General features: G+C 41.8%; 1 protein-coding gene and 1 long non-coding RNA gene across 5 annotated transcripts in view; one reads left to right on the top strand and one right to left on the bottom strand.

The window, feature by feature from the left end:
- The window catches only part of LOC130922837 (uncharacterized), a 30129-nt gene extending 27404 nt beyond the window's left edge, over positions 1-2725 (bottom strand). Inside the window, exons 1-2 of the long non-coding RNA XR_009064583.1 lie at positions 2282-2725; positions 2089-2205 (exon numbers count right to left, since the gene is read on the bottom strand). This is a non-coding gene — a long non-coding RNA (uncharacterized LOC130922837). The remainder of the gene's footprint in view (positions 1-2088; positions 2206-2281) is intronic.
- Positions 1906-17844, top strand: LOC130922835 (atlastin-2-like). 4 transcript variants are annotated; one of them, XR_009064582.1, is made up of 16 exons: positions 1906-1921; positions 2110-2231; positions 6688-6854; positions 6940-7149; positions 7315-7449; positions 7526-7630; positions 7696-7746; positions 7814-7870; positions 7977-8069; positions 11018-11156; positions 11214-11341; positions 11443-11499; positions 11575-11646; positions 13926-14357; positions 14652-14882; positions 16479-16627. XR_009064582.1 is itself a non-coding variant. In XM_057847992.1 (15 exons), the coding sequence occupies exons 2-15, from the start codon at positions 2156-2158 to the stop codon at positions 16632-16634; spliced, it is 1878 nt and encodes a 625-aa protein (XP_057703975.1). In that variant the 5' UTR covers positions 1906-1921; positions 2110-2155; the 3' UTR covers positions 16635-17844. The 4 variants fall into 4 exon arrangements, 3 of the variants coding, with proteins under 3 accessions (XP_057703975.1, XP_057703976.1, XP_057703977.1); XM_057847992.1 differs by lacking the exon at positions 14652-14882 and having other exon boundaries at positions 16479-17844; XM_057847993.1 differs by lacking the exon at positions 16479-16627 and having other exon boundaries at positions 14652-16471.
- Positions 17845-18054: the final 210 nt, after the last annotated feature.

The raw sequence follows: 18054 nt of genomic DNA, 5'->3' as shown, positions 1-18054 counted from the left end.
AGTAGGTTACTTTGAAGAAAGAATCAAAACATTAGCAGCCATTTTAGCTGTGGAGGAAACTAATTCTAGCCTGCAGAACATGAACAGAGATATACAAAGCGGAAGCAAATAAGTGTATCAGTATCTATAGTGCTTACAATATACAGTGTATCACAAAAGTGAGTACACCCCTCGCATTTCTGCAGATATTTAAGTATATCTTTTCATGGGAAAACACTGAGAAAATGACATTTTGACACAATGAATAGTCTGTGTGCAGCGTACTGTATATAATAGAGTTAATTTATTTTCCCCTCAAAATAACTCAAAATATAGCCATTAATATCTAAACCCCTGGCAACAAAAGAGTACACCCCTTTGAAAAAAGGTACATCCCTAAATGTCCAAATTGAGTACTGCTTGTCAGTTTCCCTCCAAAATGTCATGTTACTCATTACAGGAGTGCTGTCAGCATTGCTGCAGAGATTGAAAAGGTGGGGGGGGGTCAGCCTGTTAGTGCTCGGATCATACGCCGCACTCTACATCAAATTGGTGTGCAGGGCTGTCACCCCAGGAGGGAGCCTCTTCTTCAGACGGTACACAAGAAAGCCCGCAAACTGTTTGCTGAAGACATGTCAACAGAGCACATGGTTTACTGCAACCATGTCCTATGATCTGATGAGACGGGTGGGCTTTCTTGTGTACCGTCTTCAGAAGAGGCTTCCTCCTGGGGTGACAGCCATGCACACCAATTTGATGTAGAGTGCGGCGTATGGTCTGAGCACTAACAGGCTGACCCCCCACCTCGTCAATCTCTGCAGCAATGCTGACAGCACCTGTAACAAGTCACATGACATTTTGGAGGGAAAATGAAAAGCAGTACTCAATTTGGACATTTAGGGATGTATGTTTTTTCAAAGGGGTGTAATCGCTTTTGTTGCTAGGGGTTTAGATGTAATCATCATATTTTGAGTAACTTTGAGGGTAAAATAAATTAACTCTATTATATAAACTGCACACAGACTACTTTTCATTGTGTTTCATTTTGTCAGTGTTGTCCCATGAAAAGATATTCCTAAATATCTGCAGAAATGCGAGGGGGGTACTCACTTTTGTGATACACTGTAGTAAGCATGTTAGCAGCTTCTGTTGTGTTCTTATTTGAACTATTCTATAACTGTCTAAATATTTAAAATACAAAACGACAATATGTACAAGTGTTATTATACCGTATACAGAACTGTATGTTTGTTGTAGTTCAGTAGTTTTGCTCTCATTTATTTTATTTTATTTATACTTTTCGTTTCATTCAAAATGTTTTGCATGGATATTTTGTGGCCCAGAAATAAATACAGAAATAAGTAAATAAATAAATAAACAAACTATGGTACGACGTTTAACGATTTTGTAGTGATAAATAAACTTCGAACTTCAACAGCAGCCTTATAGACATAGATATCACATATAGAAGGCTAGATGTCTAAAGGGGAGTGGGCGGCGTAAGTAACTGGCAGACACCTTGCGTCGTGAGCGATGTTCGCCACCAGAATGATCTTAATTTGCTGAATCCTAGACGGATTTACACAAGTTTGGTTCATAAGAAATTGTATTATCGTGGCTATAATTCAGGCTCAAATTTAGAGAAAACGTTTTCATTTATAAGTAAGTAGGTATTAAAATGAAAGTGTCTCCGACGTTTCTGCAAAATCAATACGTCAGAAAATCGGTAATTTTTTTTATTTCCACAGATATTTAAAAGGTGCACGCTCAACTGACTATAATGTTCTGTTTATTGAACCACAACGGTGTTACAAATGACGACGCCCGTTCCCTTTGGCTCACAGTACGCATCAGACGTCACATCTAGTTATGTGTGTGATATCTATGGATGTAGGTACAGTACTAGATTATCTGGGCTCGTTGGATTTTCCAATTTAACGTGGTCGGTTAACAAACTCTAACTTTGTCTCCATATATATTTGTCATTTATTGCTAACATTTTTTAAATAACAATTTTATCCTAATAATCGGGACATTATTTTCAACGCTATATAATGTTTGTATATAACAATAATATTATTATTTCAAAACGAATGCTTTAATACTCACCGTCATCCTTCCAACTTCCAGCTTCCAAACGCTGTGACGTCAGCCTGACTGTTTGCTCAGACCCAAGATGGCGGCGGAGGTGAGCGGGCTGAGGAGCAGAACTCACTTCGAACCCAGCTGTAAAAGCACACGAAACGAGCAAGGTAAGCGCCATCTCTTAATCACCGGAAACGTTCGCCGTGTGCTTGCTAACCGTGAATGCAAACGGGCAGTTTGAAAAGCGAAACAGCGGTTCTCTCGGTTTAGTCTTTTGTCTCTAGCTCGTTAGCCTCCGTTACCGTACGGCGTCCACTCTTGGCTTGTTTCTCAAGGGGTTAAAAAAAAAAAAATCACCGCTTGCTCAACCACAACAGTGCGGGCAAACGAAACACCACTGCGATATTTTCACCCTGGATCCACACATGCCCCCAAGTGAAAGTACTGTAATACGAGTCGAAGCGGGATATCCAAGCGTCTTACGCGGGACACCTGTCCCCTTTTTCCCAGCCTTTCTGCTGCTACTTTCACCTGAATGCTCACCAAGCGATAGGGTCAGTCCTCAGGCAGCGATCGCCGCTCTGTCTATCCCCTATCTAGGATTGAAGGAATTGGTAATCAAAACAACACACAAACACGGCAAACCCCGTCCTCCTACTAATAACCCTGATATTTTTACACGACCTATTATTAGTGCGCTCGCAGAGCATAATGTTTTGCTGCTCTGTGCTCACTGTTGTGTATAAATTACTAGCCCAATGTTTCCCAGCCTTTATTAAGCTGAGGTACATATTTCACAATAGGAGAATATAACATACACCCAAACATAACTGAACAAATTGATGTACATTATTGTTAGTATGCCTGTCTCCAAATAACTAATAATATTCAGACCAGGTAAAACTGGACACTTTCCCACGGCACACCTGATGATCGCTCACACTGGTTGGGGAATCACTGCACCTAGCTGCCTAACAATAGCTTTAGTTTGTTGATTTATTTTTAGCTCAAAGCTTTTGTCATGGTAGCCGTAAGTGCATCCTACAGATTAGTGTTGGTTATTTGTACACAGCTTTTCCAATGGTTGCTTTTAAGCCCTGTGTGTGAAACGCAAAACCCCCAGAAGACCGAGCCGGATCCTTTTATACGGTGTAGCAAACCAAATCCTACTGAAATCTGTACCAAATTTTTAAACTACAAGTCCCTCTTATAATGCAATCAGATATGTGAAGTTGTATCATTTCATACAAACGTGTTGGCTGCTGCTCTTATTGTGCACTTTGTCCTCTTGATCTAGCTACAATTGGACATTTGCCCCGCTCATGTCCAAAGAGGCCCTGGGACAAGTTGATCTTTTGTTGTGGAGTCGAGGGTGTATTCAACCTAAAAAGCCTGAATCTGTTTTTGAGGAGGCATGCACATAGTTTCTGTGGTCTGAATAACTTCATGCAATTGCAAACAAAATGCTGGTTCGGATTGTTTTTAAAAGTTAAGCGGACTGAAATGGGTCACGGTCGATAACCCACGTGACATTGCTGTCTTCTCTTATCTGGTCAGTGGTGGGCATCAGAAAAATGTAAACAGGAAAAAGGTTTGGCAGGGTGTTGAGTGAAACAATGCATAACCATAACATTGAGTCGACAGATTAGCACAGTTTAAATATTTGATGAATTAATAGTTAAGACCTCAAATCAATAATATAATCTATGCACCTTTGAATATGCTGGAATCTTGACAAGTTTATTTCAATTTGTTTGCTCAGGGCAATTACTCGGGTATCAAATATTTGCCTGCTATTGCTGATGATGGACCTTCACTCTATTTGAGCTGGATAGGCTGGTAGTGATCATTCACTAAGAGCCCTTTCCAATTCAAAGGGATTTAAATTCTCTTACTGTCATTGGCAATTAAACATAATTCATTGCTGCTAGGCTTGATAATAGTTTTGCATTGCAAACCAGCAAGGCTAGACACCAAGTACCACACTCTCACGACAAGCATTTGCCTTTCAAAAAATTGTTTTCTCATGTAATCATAAGTGATACGCTGAAACAGGTTTTAGTGCAGAGTGGGATTACAATCGTGGAATGTCGGTATTTCACTGTGCACACAGGCGCCTCTGTTGCCCAACAAATCATCCGTTAGTGTACTCCATCATTAGGATAGTTGGGAAAAGCGAGTTAAAGCCTTGCTGTAATTAGTTGTATGGATTCTGCGTCACTCTTCTTTGCTTGCCCAATTTGTTTGATGAAACCTCTCATTCATTTTTAAAGACCCTTTTACAGACATTATGGAGTAACAGAAAATTTGGCAAATTATCAGCCTTTGCATTTCTAGCAAAGACCCAATGAGGGCAAATTGTTTCTGCAGCTGTGACTGTGAGTGCTTTCCAGGGTGGCACGGAGTAATCATTAGAGGTGTGCGAAATTTCCGATTCTTAGATTATTCGCGATTCGGCCGTGGAAGATTCGAGAACGATTCACAAACATCCACATTCCGATGATTGAAATATGTCAAGTAAAGCGGAAGTAAAACACACTCAGCGCGCCGCGCGGACTTCGGGACGCAATGAGGAACGGAGCGAGAGTAGCTAAACATTATGCTTGTCATTACCCGGCCACTCGGGTAATGCCAAAGCTCAACTCACGGCTCTAGCTCAACTCATGCCCTGAGATTAAAAAAAAAAAACAACAACATACCTGACTGCTTCAGACAGCTGCTACAAAGTACGTCCACATGATGTTACGGTAGATATCATATTTATATAGGACGAGATGCAATATAGACTCGGTGGCGTTAGCAGCACATCTACAGAAAGTTAGATGCGGGCGTTAGTAAACGGCCGCCATCTTAAAGCAGTAGACTTCCCTGCAAGGCTGTTGTAGCGAACCTTCCAAGCGAACCTAATTAACTTTTTGTCTAAAATACTCCTAAATCGGTAAAATATTGACTTGAATCTATCTTTAAAATAGTTTTAAACTTTCACATGTCGAAAGTAGACAAAAGGGAAATTATGGAAAAACGGGAGCAATTTTAACAACTTTAACGGTTGATTCACAACATTAAATTAATTGAATGTAGTTTAAAGCTGCTGATACAGAATGGGGATTTGAGTATTGTTTTTAACTGTTAACTTGATACTGAGATAGTCGTTTATTTAAGCCTTTTTTTTTTTTTTTTTTTGGTACAGTTTTTGTAACTAATGTTCAAACCATTAAAAGCAGCTAATAGCGGGGCGGGGGGTGTCATCAATAATCGATTTATAATCGAATCGTAGCCTCTAAATCGTAATCGTAATCGAATCGTTAGGTGCCCAAAGATTCCCACCTCTAGTAATCATCGAATAAGGTAACTCGATTGCAAAAAAAGATAAAGACAAAAAGCTTCACTAGAATCATTGGCTCTCATGTAGTTTTACTGTAGTTAAATGTACACAGTGTAGAAATAAACTTGTTCAGTGGTGGTAAGCCAGGAGGAAAGAATCTGTGAAAGTCTGAAATTTGAGAGAATTTCGCACTTGATACTGAAGATGAATTGCAATGTATTACAAAACTGCACGTTGACCATCATTAGCACATGGTAATTTATCAATTAGGGCTGGGCATTGGTCAATTGTGGCTTCCAGTCGGTATGCCTACCCCAAAAAAGCATTGAAAACAATTAATAGAAATGAAATAGGCCCTTTTTCTTGACTTTTGGTTTTAAAGCGATCAGTGCATGTTATAAGTGGGGTTGATTGTGATGACTTGGCAGGGAAATATTTATTGTTGCTAAACAGCTGCGTGCAAGCAAGTTTTGCACTTTTTCTACACAAGATTACAAATGGCAAGTTGAGCATGTCCTAACCAGTAGGTCATTTGTTGGGAGGTGGCTTTGGCCCTTCTACTTATCTTTTAAGTGAGCAACTTCCCATATTCGGAATCCAGGGAGCCTGTACAGGGATTAAGAAGCTCATAGATGTGCTATCCTTGCCCAGTATGGTAAAAGAAAGTGATGCATGACTGACAACCTCATCCTCATCCTGCCAAGCTGACCTTTTTTTAGTGTGCGAGCTTGGAAAAGCAGGGCAGTTAACATCTGCTCAGTGAACGATAAGGAGGAAGGTGGCTACTTTTAGTTTGCCCTCCTGAGATGAACGCTCACAAGACAGAATTATCAGGAATTAGCAAAGCATAACACCAACCCGGGCTATTCTTCAATAATGAACAAATTCAAGCTGGTGGATGGAAGGCGTACGCATCGGGACGAAATCTTTTAGTGAAGGATTTGAATTATTTACAAAGTCAGGATGAGCAGTACTTCCTGCAGCTGTGGTAAGTGGATCGTGCACTCAAACCTAATTTGTATAAATACATTATGAAACTATAGGGTTAGGCACATTTGAATGGGTAATCATCCGACTCGTTTGCCTGAGCGCTGCTGCAGTTCTATCCATTTAGGAAAGGCTGTAAACACTTTCCTGGTACTTTGTGTCCTGTGAGATTTTCAGTGCATGGCTATTTTGGAGTGTGACCTAGATCTCTGCACTATAGTGAAATAAAAAAAAAAAATCTGAAAGTTGTTCATTCATGCAACCTAGCCCAAATAGGGCACAGTTAACCTCACATTTTTTTGATTGAAAAGATCCAAGCGGCATCCAGGATGTTCCCGTAATACGACACAGTCACAGGGCTGCTGTTGCCAGACCTGAGGATCTTGATGACAACTTACTTTCGGGGAAGATGGACTCCCACAGGGTCACGGGTGCTGGTTTTACCCCTTCACCTGATGAGGGCATTCAGGAATTACAGGTTTGGCTTCAGTGGATGGGTACTTGACACTTGCCGGGAAAATATCGTTGTTCAAGATGCGTTGTTTAATGTCTGCCATCGTCAGGACGAGGAGAATGAGAAGGCCCGGCCCGTGCAGATCTTGCTGGCCAATGAGGACGAGCACAGCTTTGAGCTAGACGCCGCTGCGCTGGAGAGGATCCTGCTGCAGGAACATGTACGGGACCTCAATGTGGTGGTTGTGTCTGTGGCCGGCGCCTTCCGCAAGGGGAAGTCCTTTCTGCTGGACTTTATGCTGCGCTTCATGTACAATCAGGTGAGACTCGCACATGATAAATTACTATTACACAGACATGTTAAATTCTTGATGCCTGTTTTATGCTACTTCTACACCTGCACCTCCTCACATGTGAGAATGTGTTCTCTAGGTCATAGTGTGTGCATTAGCCCGTCTCCTCATTTTGCTACCATTCGTCAACAGCAAAATAGGCAGTGGATCGGAGGGGATGACGAGCCCTTGACTGGCTTTACCTGGAGAGGAGGCTGTGAGAGGGAGACCACAGGGATTCAAGTTTGGAGCGAAGTTTTTGTGGTGGATAAACCAGACGGCAGCCAGGTAAACCTACACGATGTCAAGAATCAAAGACTTTCGTTCAATCTGACAGGTCACTGTTAACTGTATCAATTTCAAGGTTGCCGTCCTACTCGTGGACACCCAGGGAGCCTTCGATAGCCAGTCCACCATCAAGGATTGTGCTACAGTGTTTGCCCTTAGCACAATGACCAGTTCTGTGCAGGTTTGTCCACTCACAATCCTGAAAGAAAACTCTGAAACACATTAATGTGTTGTATTCCTTCTTAGGTGTACAATCTCTCGCAAAACATTCAGGAAGATGATCTGCAGCATCTTCAGGTTGGTGTCATCTTTAAATTCGGCCTAACAACAGGTTGTTTTAATCTCTCCCTTTCTTTGGGTTCAGCTGTTCACAGAGTATGGACGGCTTGCAATGGAAGAGATCTACCTAAAACCTTTCCAGGTGCTGAACTTTAGACATGCTGTCCCATTTAAGTGTCTTCAAACTTGAATACAAACCTATTGTTTCAGCTTTATTGTACTGTACTTTCTTGTTTATATTTCACTAGTCCCTCATGTTCTTGATTCGGGATTGGAGTTTCCCTTATGAGCATGAATACGGCCTGGAGGGAGGCATCGCTTTCTTGGAGAAGCGGCTTCAGGTGAGACCCAATCTAACCTGTTAGAAAACACCTACTGTTATTCACCACCAAAACCATGAGAAAACCCACTTCTTTCATTTTCTCACACTTGATCTGAAGTCTGGTCACTGCAACCTTTTAACCACCTCAGTAACTTCAACCCCAGAGATGGGAAAGCATCAGATCGTTTTATCATGGGAAGACGTGTTGGTGGTATTGAAGTATTCCACCCACCAACTCACAACTTGTGTTGACATAGAGCTAGGGCTGCAGCTATCGATTATTTTAGTAGTCGATTAATCGATGAACTAGTTAGTTCGAATAATAGAGTAATTGGATAAGGAGCATAAAAAAGTAAAATACTTGCGTTTAGCTTCAAACGGTATGGAAAAAATAAATAAATGAGAATTTAAGTACAACAAAAGAACAACTGGCTAACTTACATAGCAAAGGTCTGCTAGCTTAAATGCTATAAAATGCTGTTTTTTTTGTTTTGTTTTTACAATGGTCTAGTCTTAACAAATGGTTCAAACACATATTCTAGTTAAAAAAAAACTGCTAAATATACTTATAAATTACAAATGCATTAAAAAAAACATCTCAAACAAATCTTACCTTATATTGGCCTTTACAGGGAGCAGCTGGATTCAGCAATGTGAAATGAATTATGTCATATTCACTGTTGCCACTAGAGGGCAGTGTATCCACCCAAATCAATACAACTAAATGCAAACACTTCCAAAACAAAGCATTACAACACTACTTTAATTAAATGAATACTCAAAGCAGCAAAAGTTAATTCGAATCTTTTTTTGTAATCAAATTACTCGAGTTAATTGATTAATCGTTGCAGCACCACAAAGTACCAAGAGGCCATCCCCAGGGCGTCTTCCCAGAGGTATATGCCTGGAACAGGGAGGCATCCTAACCCGATGTTCCAGCCCCTTATCTGGCTCCTCTCAATAGGAAGAAGCAGCAGCTCTACTCCGAGCCCCTCCCGGATGACCAAGCTTCTTACCTGATCTTTAAGAGAAAGCCTGGATACCCTGTGGAGGAACCCCATTTCAGCTGCTTGTAACTGGGAACTTGTACTTCTCACCATAGGTGAGGGTAGAACTGTAGTTCAACGAGTTATGCCCCTACTTCACCACAACAGACCGAAGCAGACTACATCAGAATCTTGCTCAATTTTTACCTCAATTGTGAACAAGACCCTAAAATATTTAAACTCCTCCACTTTGGTAAGGAGCTCATCCTGACCTGAGAGAGCATTCCACCTTTGTTCAAATGAGGACCATGAGCTCAGATTTAGAGGTGCTGATTCTCATCCCAACTGCTTCACAGTCTCTTTGTGGACTGCAAGAGGTAAAGGTCACGTCCTGATGAAGCCAACAAAACTACATTTCCAAAAAGCAGAGCTGCAATTCTGAGGGCGCCAAACTGGACCTCAACACCTTAAATATTCTGCCCATGACAATTGGGAACAGAACTGTGACAAAAGGCAGCCTTAGCGTAGTTGACTCACTAGCCACGTTTACATGCTGACTTTTATTCATACCGATTCAAATCATTCCGAATGGAAATTTCAGATCAGCTGTTTACATGTCACTTCATCTATTCCGATCCAGCGTTTACATGTGTCTGCCTTTATTCCGAAAGGACGTTTGACAACTGCCGTCTGACATGCGCAGATTAATCAAAACAAAGCGTCACGTTGCAAAACATGGAGATCGATCGTCAGAGTGCTGCTGTTTTAACTTTAACCCACTTGTTGTGTTTGTGGGGTCGTATCTGCCTCTGCTGTTTTGCTCTTTTGCCTTGTAGTAGCCGATTGTCAGCGTTTTCCACCGGTTTCTAATCTGGTCAACGCTCCGGTCTATTTCGGCTTCGTGTAACCTCTCATGAACTTTTTTAAATAGTTCACTGTTCCTCGTTTTACGCCCGTCTAAGCGAGCAATTATATTCAATTCTTTTAAAGTTTGAATTAAATACAATCTTTCCGCCGGACTCCAATTAGGTGCGCTGTGCTTGGAAGCCATGTTGCAAGTGACGTTACTTACGTCACCAAGTCACGTCACCACGTCAGTACGGAGCATGTGCAGAAAGAACGCAACCAGACACCATTCCGCTTCCCTGTTTACATGATATAATTTTACTTCTAATCGGTTTGGGAAAAGGAATATTCCACCCCTGTGAATCGGAATGAAATTCCATTCGGTTTGGGCCTGTTCATTCCGAATGAGGTGTTTATATGGAACACATTTATTCGGTTTGAACATCCAAACCGATTGTAATTGGAATATTTGGCTCCATGTAAACGTGGCAACTGGAAAGTAATTTGACTTACTACTGGCAATGCAGACCAAATTCTGGCACAGATCATACAGGAACTGAACAGCCTGTGCCCCACTCATGTCAGTTTAATTGTTTCGCTATTGTGATCGCACGTGACAGTAGATATTTTTCAGGAAATTATTTTATTTTGTTCTTAAAGATAAATTTTAATTATGAAATCCCATTAATTGCGTGTTATTTAGGATCTGCAAAAGTTAGTTTTAAGACATAGCCAATTGAGGCCTTGTTTTTAGACCTTTAAATTTAATGCCAATTAAGACTTTTTAGGGATCCTTGTGAACCCTGTCAAAACTAATTGTTTTATTTGTGTCTTGGAACAGCCCAAGCTTTCTGATATCATTCTGTTCCACTTTGCCTCAGCCCAACCCCATGTTGACTACACATTGGTACACTGTAATTTTCCATTGTAAATAATTGAATAGGTTATGATTATTGACGTAGGCGGATTAAGGAGGCCTCTTTCCTCTTCCCACGCCTCACACCATACAGTAATCACCATGCAGACCAAATCTTTGCTGACTTTGTGTGGAAAAGGAGAAAACGTGTGCACCCTGCTTAAAATGTGAGCCCAGCAGATTATAAAGTGACCAATGTAATGGCATCCGCTCCTACAGGTAAAACAGAACCAGCACGAGGAGCTGCAAAATGTCCGTAAGCACATCCACTCGTGCTTTTCCAACATCGGCTGTTTCCTGCTGCCACACCCAGGCCTCAAGGTGTCCACCAACCCCTACTTTGACGGAAGGCTGAGAGGTAAAGTAGGTAAAGTATACAAGGTGTAAGTAAGAGACTAAATTCTGACTGTTTCAGACATCGATGGGGATTTTAAGCGGGAGCTGTCACAGTTGGTGCCTCTGCTCCTGGCCCCCGAGCAACTTGTGGTGAAAGAGATCGGTGGCAATAAAGTCACATGCCGAGATCTTTTGGAGTACTTCAAGGTCATTACCGCTTTTTCACGAGATCCCATAAATGGGTATAACAGAAGTTGCAGATGTTTGCGCTTTTATGAATATGTAATATGAACTCTGACATCATTTAGGCGTACATCAAGATATATCAAGGTGAAGAGCTGCCTCATCCAAAGTCCATGCTGCAGGTTTGCGGTCTAATTTTCTTTCACTCTTTATATGCCCTTTGATGAAGATAATACATGTTTGAATTCATTTCTTAGGCGACAGCTGAAGCCAACAATCTGACTGCTGTAGCAGGAGCCAAAGACATGTACAGCAAAAACATGGAGCAGGTCAGCATGTTGTTTATGGCAGAGAAATCAATACAGTGGTACCTCTACTTTAGGAACATCTCTACATACAGAATTTTCAGGTTAAGACACGTCTGAACGGGAAAATATCGCCTCTTGTTAAGAAGATTTCAGGATACAAGAGGCAAAATACAGTATGGCTGGTACTCGCAGCTCCCAGAGTTTACTGAAAGTAACATATTTATAGCTGCTCTGCCATTGGCTATTGCCTAGCATCCAAATGGATGAGAGACCGCTACTGGATGTGTATGGGTGTATCCCAGGCGTCTTTTTATACGCCCCTCGTGTTCCGACAGCTTTACATGAGTGTATTACAGTGGGGCAAATAAGTATTTAGTCAACCACTAATTGTGCAAGTTCTCCCACTTGAAAATATTAGAGAGGCCTGGGACAACCTCAACCATGAGAGACACAATGTGGAAGAAAAAAACAGAAAATCACATTGTTTGATTTTAAAGAATTTATTTACAAATCATGGTGGAAAATAAGTATTTGGTGAGTCAATACCAAAAGTTCATCTCAATACTTTGTTATGTACCTTTTGTTGGCAATAACGGAGGCCAAACGTTTTCTCTAACTCTTCACAAGCTTGTCACACACTGTTGCTGGTATTTTGGCCCATTCCTCTATGCAGATCTCCTCTACAGCAGTGATGTTTTGGGGCTGTCGGTGGGCAACACGGACTTTCAACTCCCTCCACAGATTTTTTATGGGGTTGAGATCTTGAGACTGGCTACGCCACTCCAGGACCTTGAAATGCTTCTTACGAAGCCACTCCTTTGTTGCCCTGGCTGTGTGTTTGGGATCATTGTCATGCTGAAAGACCCAGCCACATCTCATCTTCAATGCCCTTGCTGATGGAAGGAGATTTTCACTCAAAATCTCTTGATACATGGCCCCATTCATTCTTTCCTTTACACAGATCAGTCGTTCTGGTCCTTTTGCAGAAACACAGCCCCAAAGCATGATGTTTCCACCCCCGTGCTTCACAGTGGGTATGGTGTTCTTCGGCTGCAATTCAGTATTTTTTCTCCTCCAAACATGAGAACCTGTGTTTCTACCAAAAAGTTCTATTTTGGTTTCATCTGACCATAACACATTCTCCCAGTCCTCTTATGGATAATCCAAATGCTCTCTAGCAAACCGCAGACGGGCCTGGACTTATACTGGCTTCAGCAGGGGGACACGTCTGGCAGTACAAGATTTGAGTCCCTGGTGGCGCATTGTGTTACTGATAGTAGCCTTTGTTACTGTGGTCCCAGTTCTCTGTAGGTCATTCACTAGGTCCCCCCTGTGCGGTTGTGGAATTTTTGGTTACCGTTCTTGTTGGGTTTAGGGTTAGGGTCATTTTGACGCCATGGGGTGAGATCTTGCATGGAGCCCCAGATCGAGGGAGATTATCAGTGGTCTTGTATGTCTTCCATTTTATAATAATTGCTCCCACAGTTGATTTCTTTACACCAAGCGTTTTACCTATTGCAGATTCAGTCTTCCCAGCCTGGTGCAGGTCTACAATTTTGTCTCTGGTGTCCTTCAACAGCTCTTTGGTCATGGCCATAGTGGAGTTTGGAGTGTGACTGACAGTGGACAGGTGTCTTTTATACCAATAATACGTTAAAACAGGTGCCATTAATACAGGTAACGAGTGGAGCCTCGTTAGACCTCGTTAGAAGAATTTAGACCTCTTTGACAGCCAGAAATCTTGCTTGTTTGTTGGTGACCAAATACTTATTTTCCACTGTAATTTGGAAATCAATTATTTAAAAATCAAACAATGTGATTTTCAGTTTTTTTTCCCCCACATTCTGTCTCTAATGGTTGAGGTTTACCCATGTTGACAATTACAGGCCTCTCTAATCTTTTCAAGTAGGAGAACTTGCACAATTGGTGGTTGACTAAATACTTATTTGCCCCACTGTAACTGTTATTCTTCACTCTATTGTTTTTTTATATTATGCACATCTCTGACTTTGTTTATTGTGCAATAATCTAATTTTAACATGTATTTGTTACACGTTTTTATGCATTATAAAAGATTTATATCTGAATTTTGGGGGGGTTTGGAACGCATTAGGGCATTTATATGGAAAACGTGTCTCTACTTACAGAATTTTCAAGTTACGAACCTACTTTAAGAACAAATTAATTTTGTAAGTAGAGGTTCCACTGTACTTTGTACTTAAAAATGACTGGTGTCCCGTGTGTCATGATGGCGACGCATAACAAATGTGGACTCACTGAACACCGTTGCGGAATTTCAGGTATGCGGCGGCGACAAGCCATACATCGCCCCTGCCGACCTCGAACGCTGCCACGACGAGTTCCGCGAAACCTCCGTGCGCTACTTTCGCTCGGTGAAAAAAATGGGCGGTGACGAGTTCTGCCAGCGGTACCAGAGCCAGCTCGAGGCCGAGCTGGACGAGACCTTCGGTAACTTCTGCAAACACAATGACGGCAAGAACATCTTCTACGCCGCGCGCACGCCCGCCACCCTCTTCGCCGTCATGTTCGCCGCCTACGTGGTTTCGGGTGTGACCGGCTTCGTGGGCCTGAGCACTCTGGCGGCGCTGGCCAACCTGCTCATGGGCGTAGCGCTCTTGTCGCTGTGCACCTGGGCGTACGTCAAGTACTCCGGGGAGTTCCGAGAGGTGGGAACCGTGATAGACCTGGTGGCAGAGACGCTGTGGGAACAGGTCAGTTTATTTACACATTCACATTGAACAATGTCTTCTTTTTCTTTATATTCCATCATGCACGTGGTAAAGTGTCGTTTAAATTAATTTCTGGGCAAATACGGTCCTTTATAAAATGTTTGAGAGCCAGATCTTCTCTTCCTCATCCGGCCTTCACTTCCTATTTTTCCCCCTCTTTCACTTCCTCTCATGTTACCTCCATTTTCTTCCACTTTGATTCTCGGTGATCCTTTCGGATCATTCTTCAGGGTCTGGTGGGTAACTGCTCCTCTTCCTCCCCGTTTTGCTCCTCAGGTTTTTTCCAAACTTTGCAAGCGCATGACGAGGGGCGCGGCCTGGCCCGCTGCTCTGCTGGCGTTGGGAGCGCCAGCGTCAGGCACGGCGTCGCTTTCACCCCCCAACAACAACTACCGCCAAAGGAAGAGTCGCTAAGACCGCACATTGTCGCGTCGACACTTTTAGCCGTTTCACGTTGTGCCAGGAGGCGTTGGGATTCTGTGACCACGCCCACGACAGGATCTCACGGTTGCTATCGGTCTTCTTCTTCTGTGTTTTGTGATTTGGAGACCTTATCAGTTCAGTTGGATTCAGTTTTTTACTCTGGGGGTATTTTGTGCATGCTCAAAGTGCACTTCCCTTTTGAAAAATCTTATTTTGCCCCTTTTATCCCCCCCACCTTTTAATTTTCAACTGATTCTAAACCCCACTCATGCGCAGGCACATACAAACCAATATTGAGCAGGAGGGAGTATTGCTTTGATAGTCCAGTTTACAAAGAATAGGAGCCAAAAAAAGTGTTGTGTCAATGTTGTTTGTTGTGTTTTAAATAATACAAGCTTTTTAGAGGCATTAATTCTATTAAAGAATTCGTATCAAAAAGTATACAAACCACTGTAGCGCCGACACCAACACGGCGCTAAAATGTAATTGGTATCTGCGAGTATTAAGAATGATTGCTGCGTAGTATCTACTTTTAGTGATCCGTTTCCAACCGCGGCTCGTCTTACCCAAAATCGTCGACCTTCCCAAAGACGATGATACATGTCCAATCATGCATCGTCCAGTCATCCTGCCTGCTGTGAACTTAAATGGGTTTATCACCAGTAGACGTCCAATCCATTTGAAGTGGCAGAGTAGCAGTAAATGAACGTTTGTTCACTTGGCAGACAATAAGTTAAACAGTCTGGCCAAGCCATGATGGCAATTAATGCTGCAACGATTAATCGATTAACTCGAGTAATTGGATTAGAAAAACGATTGGAATTAGATTTTGCTGCTTCGAGTATTCGTTTAATTAAAGTGGCGTTGCAATAGTTTGCTTTAAAAGAGTTTGTATTTAGTTGTATTGATTTGGATGGATACACTGCCCTCTAGTGACAACAGTGAATACAACATTAAGTTCACATGACTGAGTCGAGCTGCTCCCTGTTAAGACCAACATAAGCTCAGTTTTTGTTATAGCTAATGTTTTTTTTTTTTTTTTTAAAGCAGTCGTAATTTAGTTTATAGGTATATTCATCAGTTTTTTGTGGGAATATGTGTTGTGACCATTTGTTAAGAACTTTGAAGAAACAAAAGTTGGCATTTTATAGCATTTAAGGTAGTGGACTTTTGCTAAGTTAGCCAATTGTTCTTTTGTTGTACTTGGATCCTCTTTAAAAAAAAAATTTTTTTTAAACCTTTTGAAGCTCACTCAACTCGGGTATTTTCATTTTTTATGTTCCTTATCCGATTACTTAATTATTCGAACTAATTAGTTCATCGATTAATCTACATCTGCAGCCCTAATAGCAATTTTACATTCAAGTGAGTGCTTTATTTTAAAAGCAAAAAAAAAAAAAAAGGGTCTTTCAAAAGTGGTATTGGTACAGTATCTGCATCGGCTGATACCAAAGAGTGTCGGGTGTCTGAATCGGGAGCCAAACAATGTTATTGGTGCAACACTCCTACACACATTAACTGTTTAGTATGCAGGTGTAGGTTCAAAATTTTATATTACAGTGTATGCATATTCACACTTTTATTTGTTGAAACTTTTTGTTGTCCTTTTAGAATATTAATGCCGTGCCTGTGGGTATGCCGTGTCACCGCTTGCTCACTGTGTGCCTTCCCACGCTGCAGGTTCTCAAGCCGCTCAGTGAACATTACATGGAAGACAACGTGCGGCAGACGGTGGTCAACTCTCTCAAAGCCAGCCTGAGCGAACCCGGCGGCAGCGGCGGCTCCGGCTCCTCCACTTCACAGCAGCAGCAAAACGCCAAGTTAAAGACACAATAATGCACTTCCCTATCCCTCATCATCACTCGGCCTTCATGTGCTTAGAACTGTGACAAGTAGCTCAACACCAAAGCTTGCAGTGGCCTTTTGCCCCAAAACAACAGAAACTCACTTTTCCATCAACATCATCCTCAACATTGGACGCAAACGCGTTGGCTCGAGAGCATAACGACTCACAACGGGGTCTTCAGGAATCAAACGGAGGGCGAATGCAAGCATTAAGAAGCTGCTGACAGCACTCCTAAAGTAAAAACGCGTTTGCAACCTCATGGTATTGTCATCAATAGTAACTAAGGTCAGCAATTGTTTAGAGTTCAGAGCTGAACACTTTTTGTTTTGTAGTCCTATCCTGCATGGCGCTAAGTGTAGAATGTTGTGATTTGTAGGGATATATTTTTTTTAATCAATTTTATTTGTTCCCTGACTGACATTTGACATAACACAATGAAGTAATTTGTTGCCATTTACGGCGATAGACGTCCAGTCTGTTTTAATTAGCAGGGCCGGCAGTGACTAATCATTTACTGCCAATCCTCCCAGTTGAAACCGATTGGACGTCTACGTTTAACGCCTTGAGTGGCAATGAATGAGTTGCAAGTGACATTGAGCAAATTGAAGGCTTTAGCTGGCTGTGAGCTTAATTGCAGTACTTGATTTACTCTCTGGCTGGTGTTGGCATGTTGAACCCGATTTCAGCGACACGTAGCAAGATGTAAGCTTGAAAGCTCAAAGATTTTAAATTTTTAGGCCAGTTTCAGGTTGTCATTTCTTAAATGTGCTTCTTCGCCTGCACGGTTATTTAGCAAAACTGAGCTACTTATTACCTGATAGACGCTGCGTCCAGTTAAATGTAACGTTGAACAAGTTTAAAGCTTTAGCAGCTCCCAAAGTTTTTCTTTAAAACTCCATGGTTTCATTGCTGGCATTCTGCTACGTTAATACTGGTTAAAAGTAACACTAGCCATGTTAGGCTCTGCATAGTTTATTCACTGTAAAATCAGGAGCATAAGTGTCTGTGTTAAGTAGCTGCTCAGCTCCCTATTATTTGACAAAACCAGTTGTATTGTAATTTAGTTTTCACCAATATTGGGCAAACTGTAATTTAAATGACATTTCGCCCACTTGTCGCACTCGTTGAATTCTCAGGAGCTAACAAGTTCGTGGTAGCCTCATTGAATCACCTCAAGCGCCAGTTGTTTTTTTTTTTTTTTTTTTTTGGGGGGGGGGGGGGGGTAAACATTGAGCCTACATGTTGATTTGGATATTTAAACTTTTTTTCATACCATTCGAGTTTGTTTGGTTTATTGTACCTGTCAGTTGCCGTCGTCGTGTTGCTGCTGTCGAAGTTTGTCAAATTTGACGAGGACGATAGAAAATGTGATTGGCTGAGTGGGGCGGAAGTGTGATGCCTGTCCTTTTT

Source organism: Corythoichthys intestinalis, chromosome 10 (assembly GCF_030265065.1).
Source record: "Corythoichthys intestinalis isolate RoL2023-P3 chromosome 10, ASM3026506v1, whole genome shotgun sequence".
In the NCBI taxonomy this organism is placed as follows: Eukaryota; Metazoa; Chordata; class Actinopteri; order Syngnathiformes; family Syngnathidae; genus Corythoichthys; species Corythoichthys intestinalis.
The sequence above is the reverse complement of the archived record's forward strand: the minus strand, read 5'-3'. Positions and strand labels throughout refer to the sequence as shown.

Excerpts from the sequence above, each read along its gene's own strand:
- LOC130922835 (XM_057847992.1), top strand. The coding sequence starts at position 2,156 with ATGGCGGCGGAGGTGAGCGGGCTGAGGAGCAGAACTCACTTCGAACCC. Across the intron at positions 2,232-6,687 it reads AAGCACACGAAACGAGCAAG|ATCCAAGCGGCATCCAGGAT; the intron begins GTAAGCGCCATC and ends TTGATTGAAAAG. Across the intron at positions 7,631-7,695 it reads CAATGACCAGTTCTGTGCAG|GTGTACAATCTCTCGCAAAA; the intron begins GTTTGTCCACTC and ends ATTCCTTCTTAG.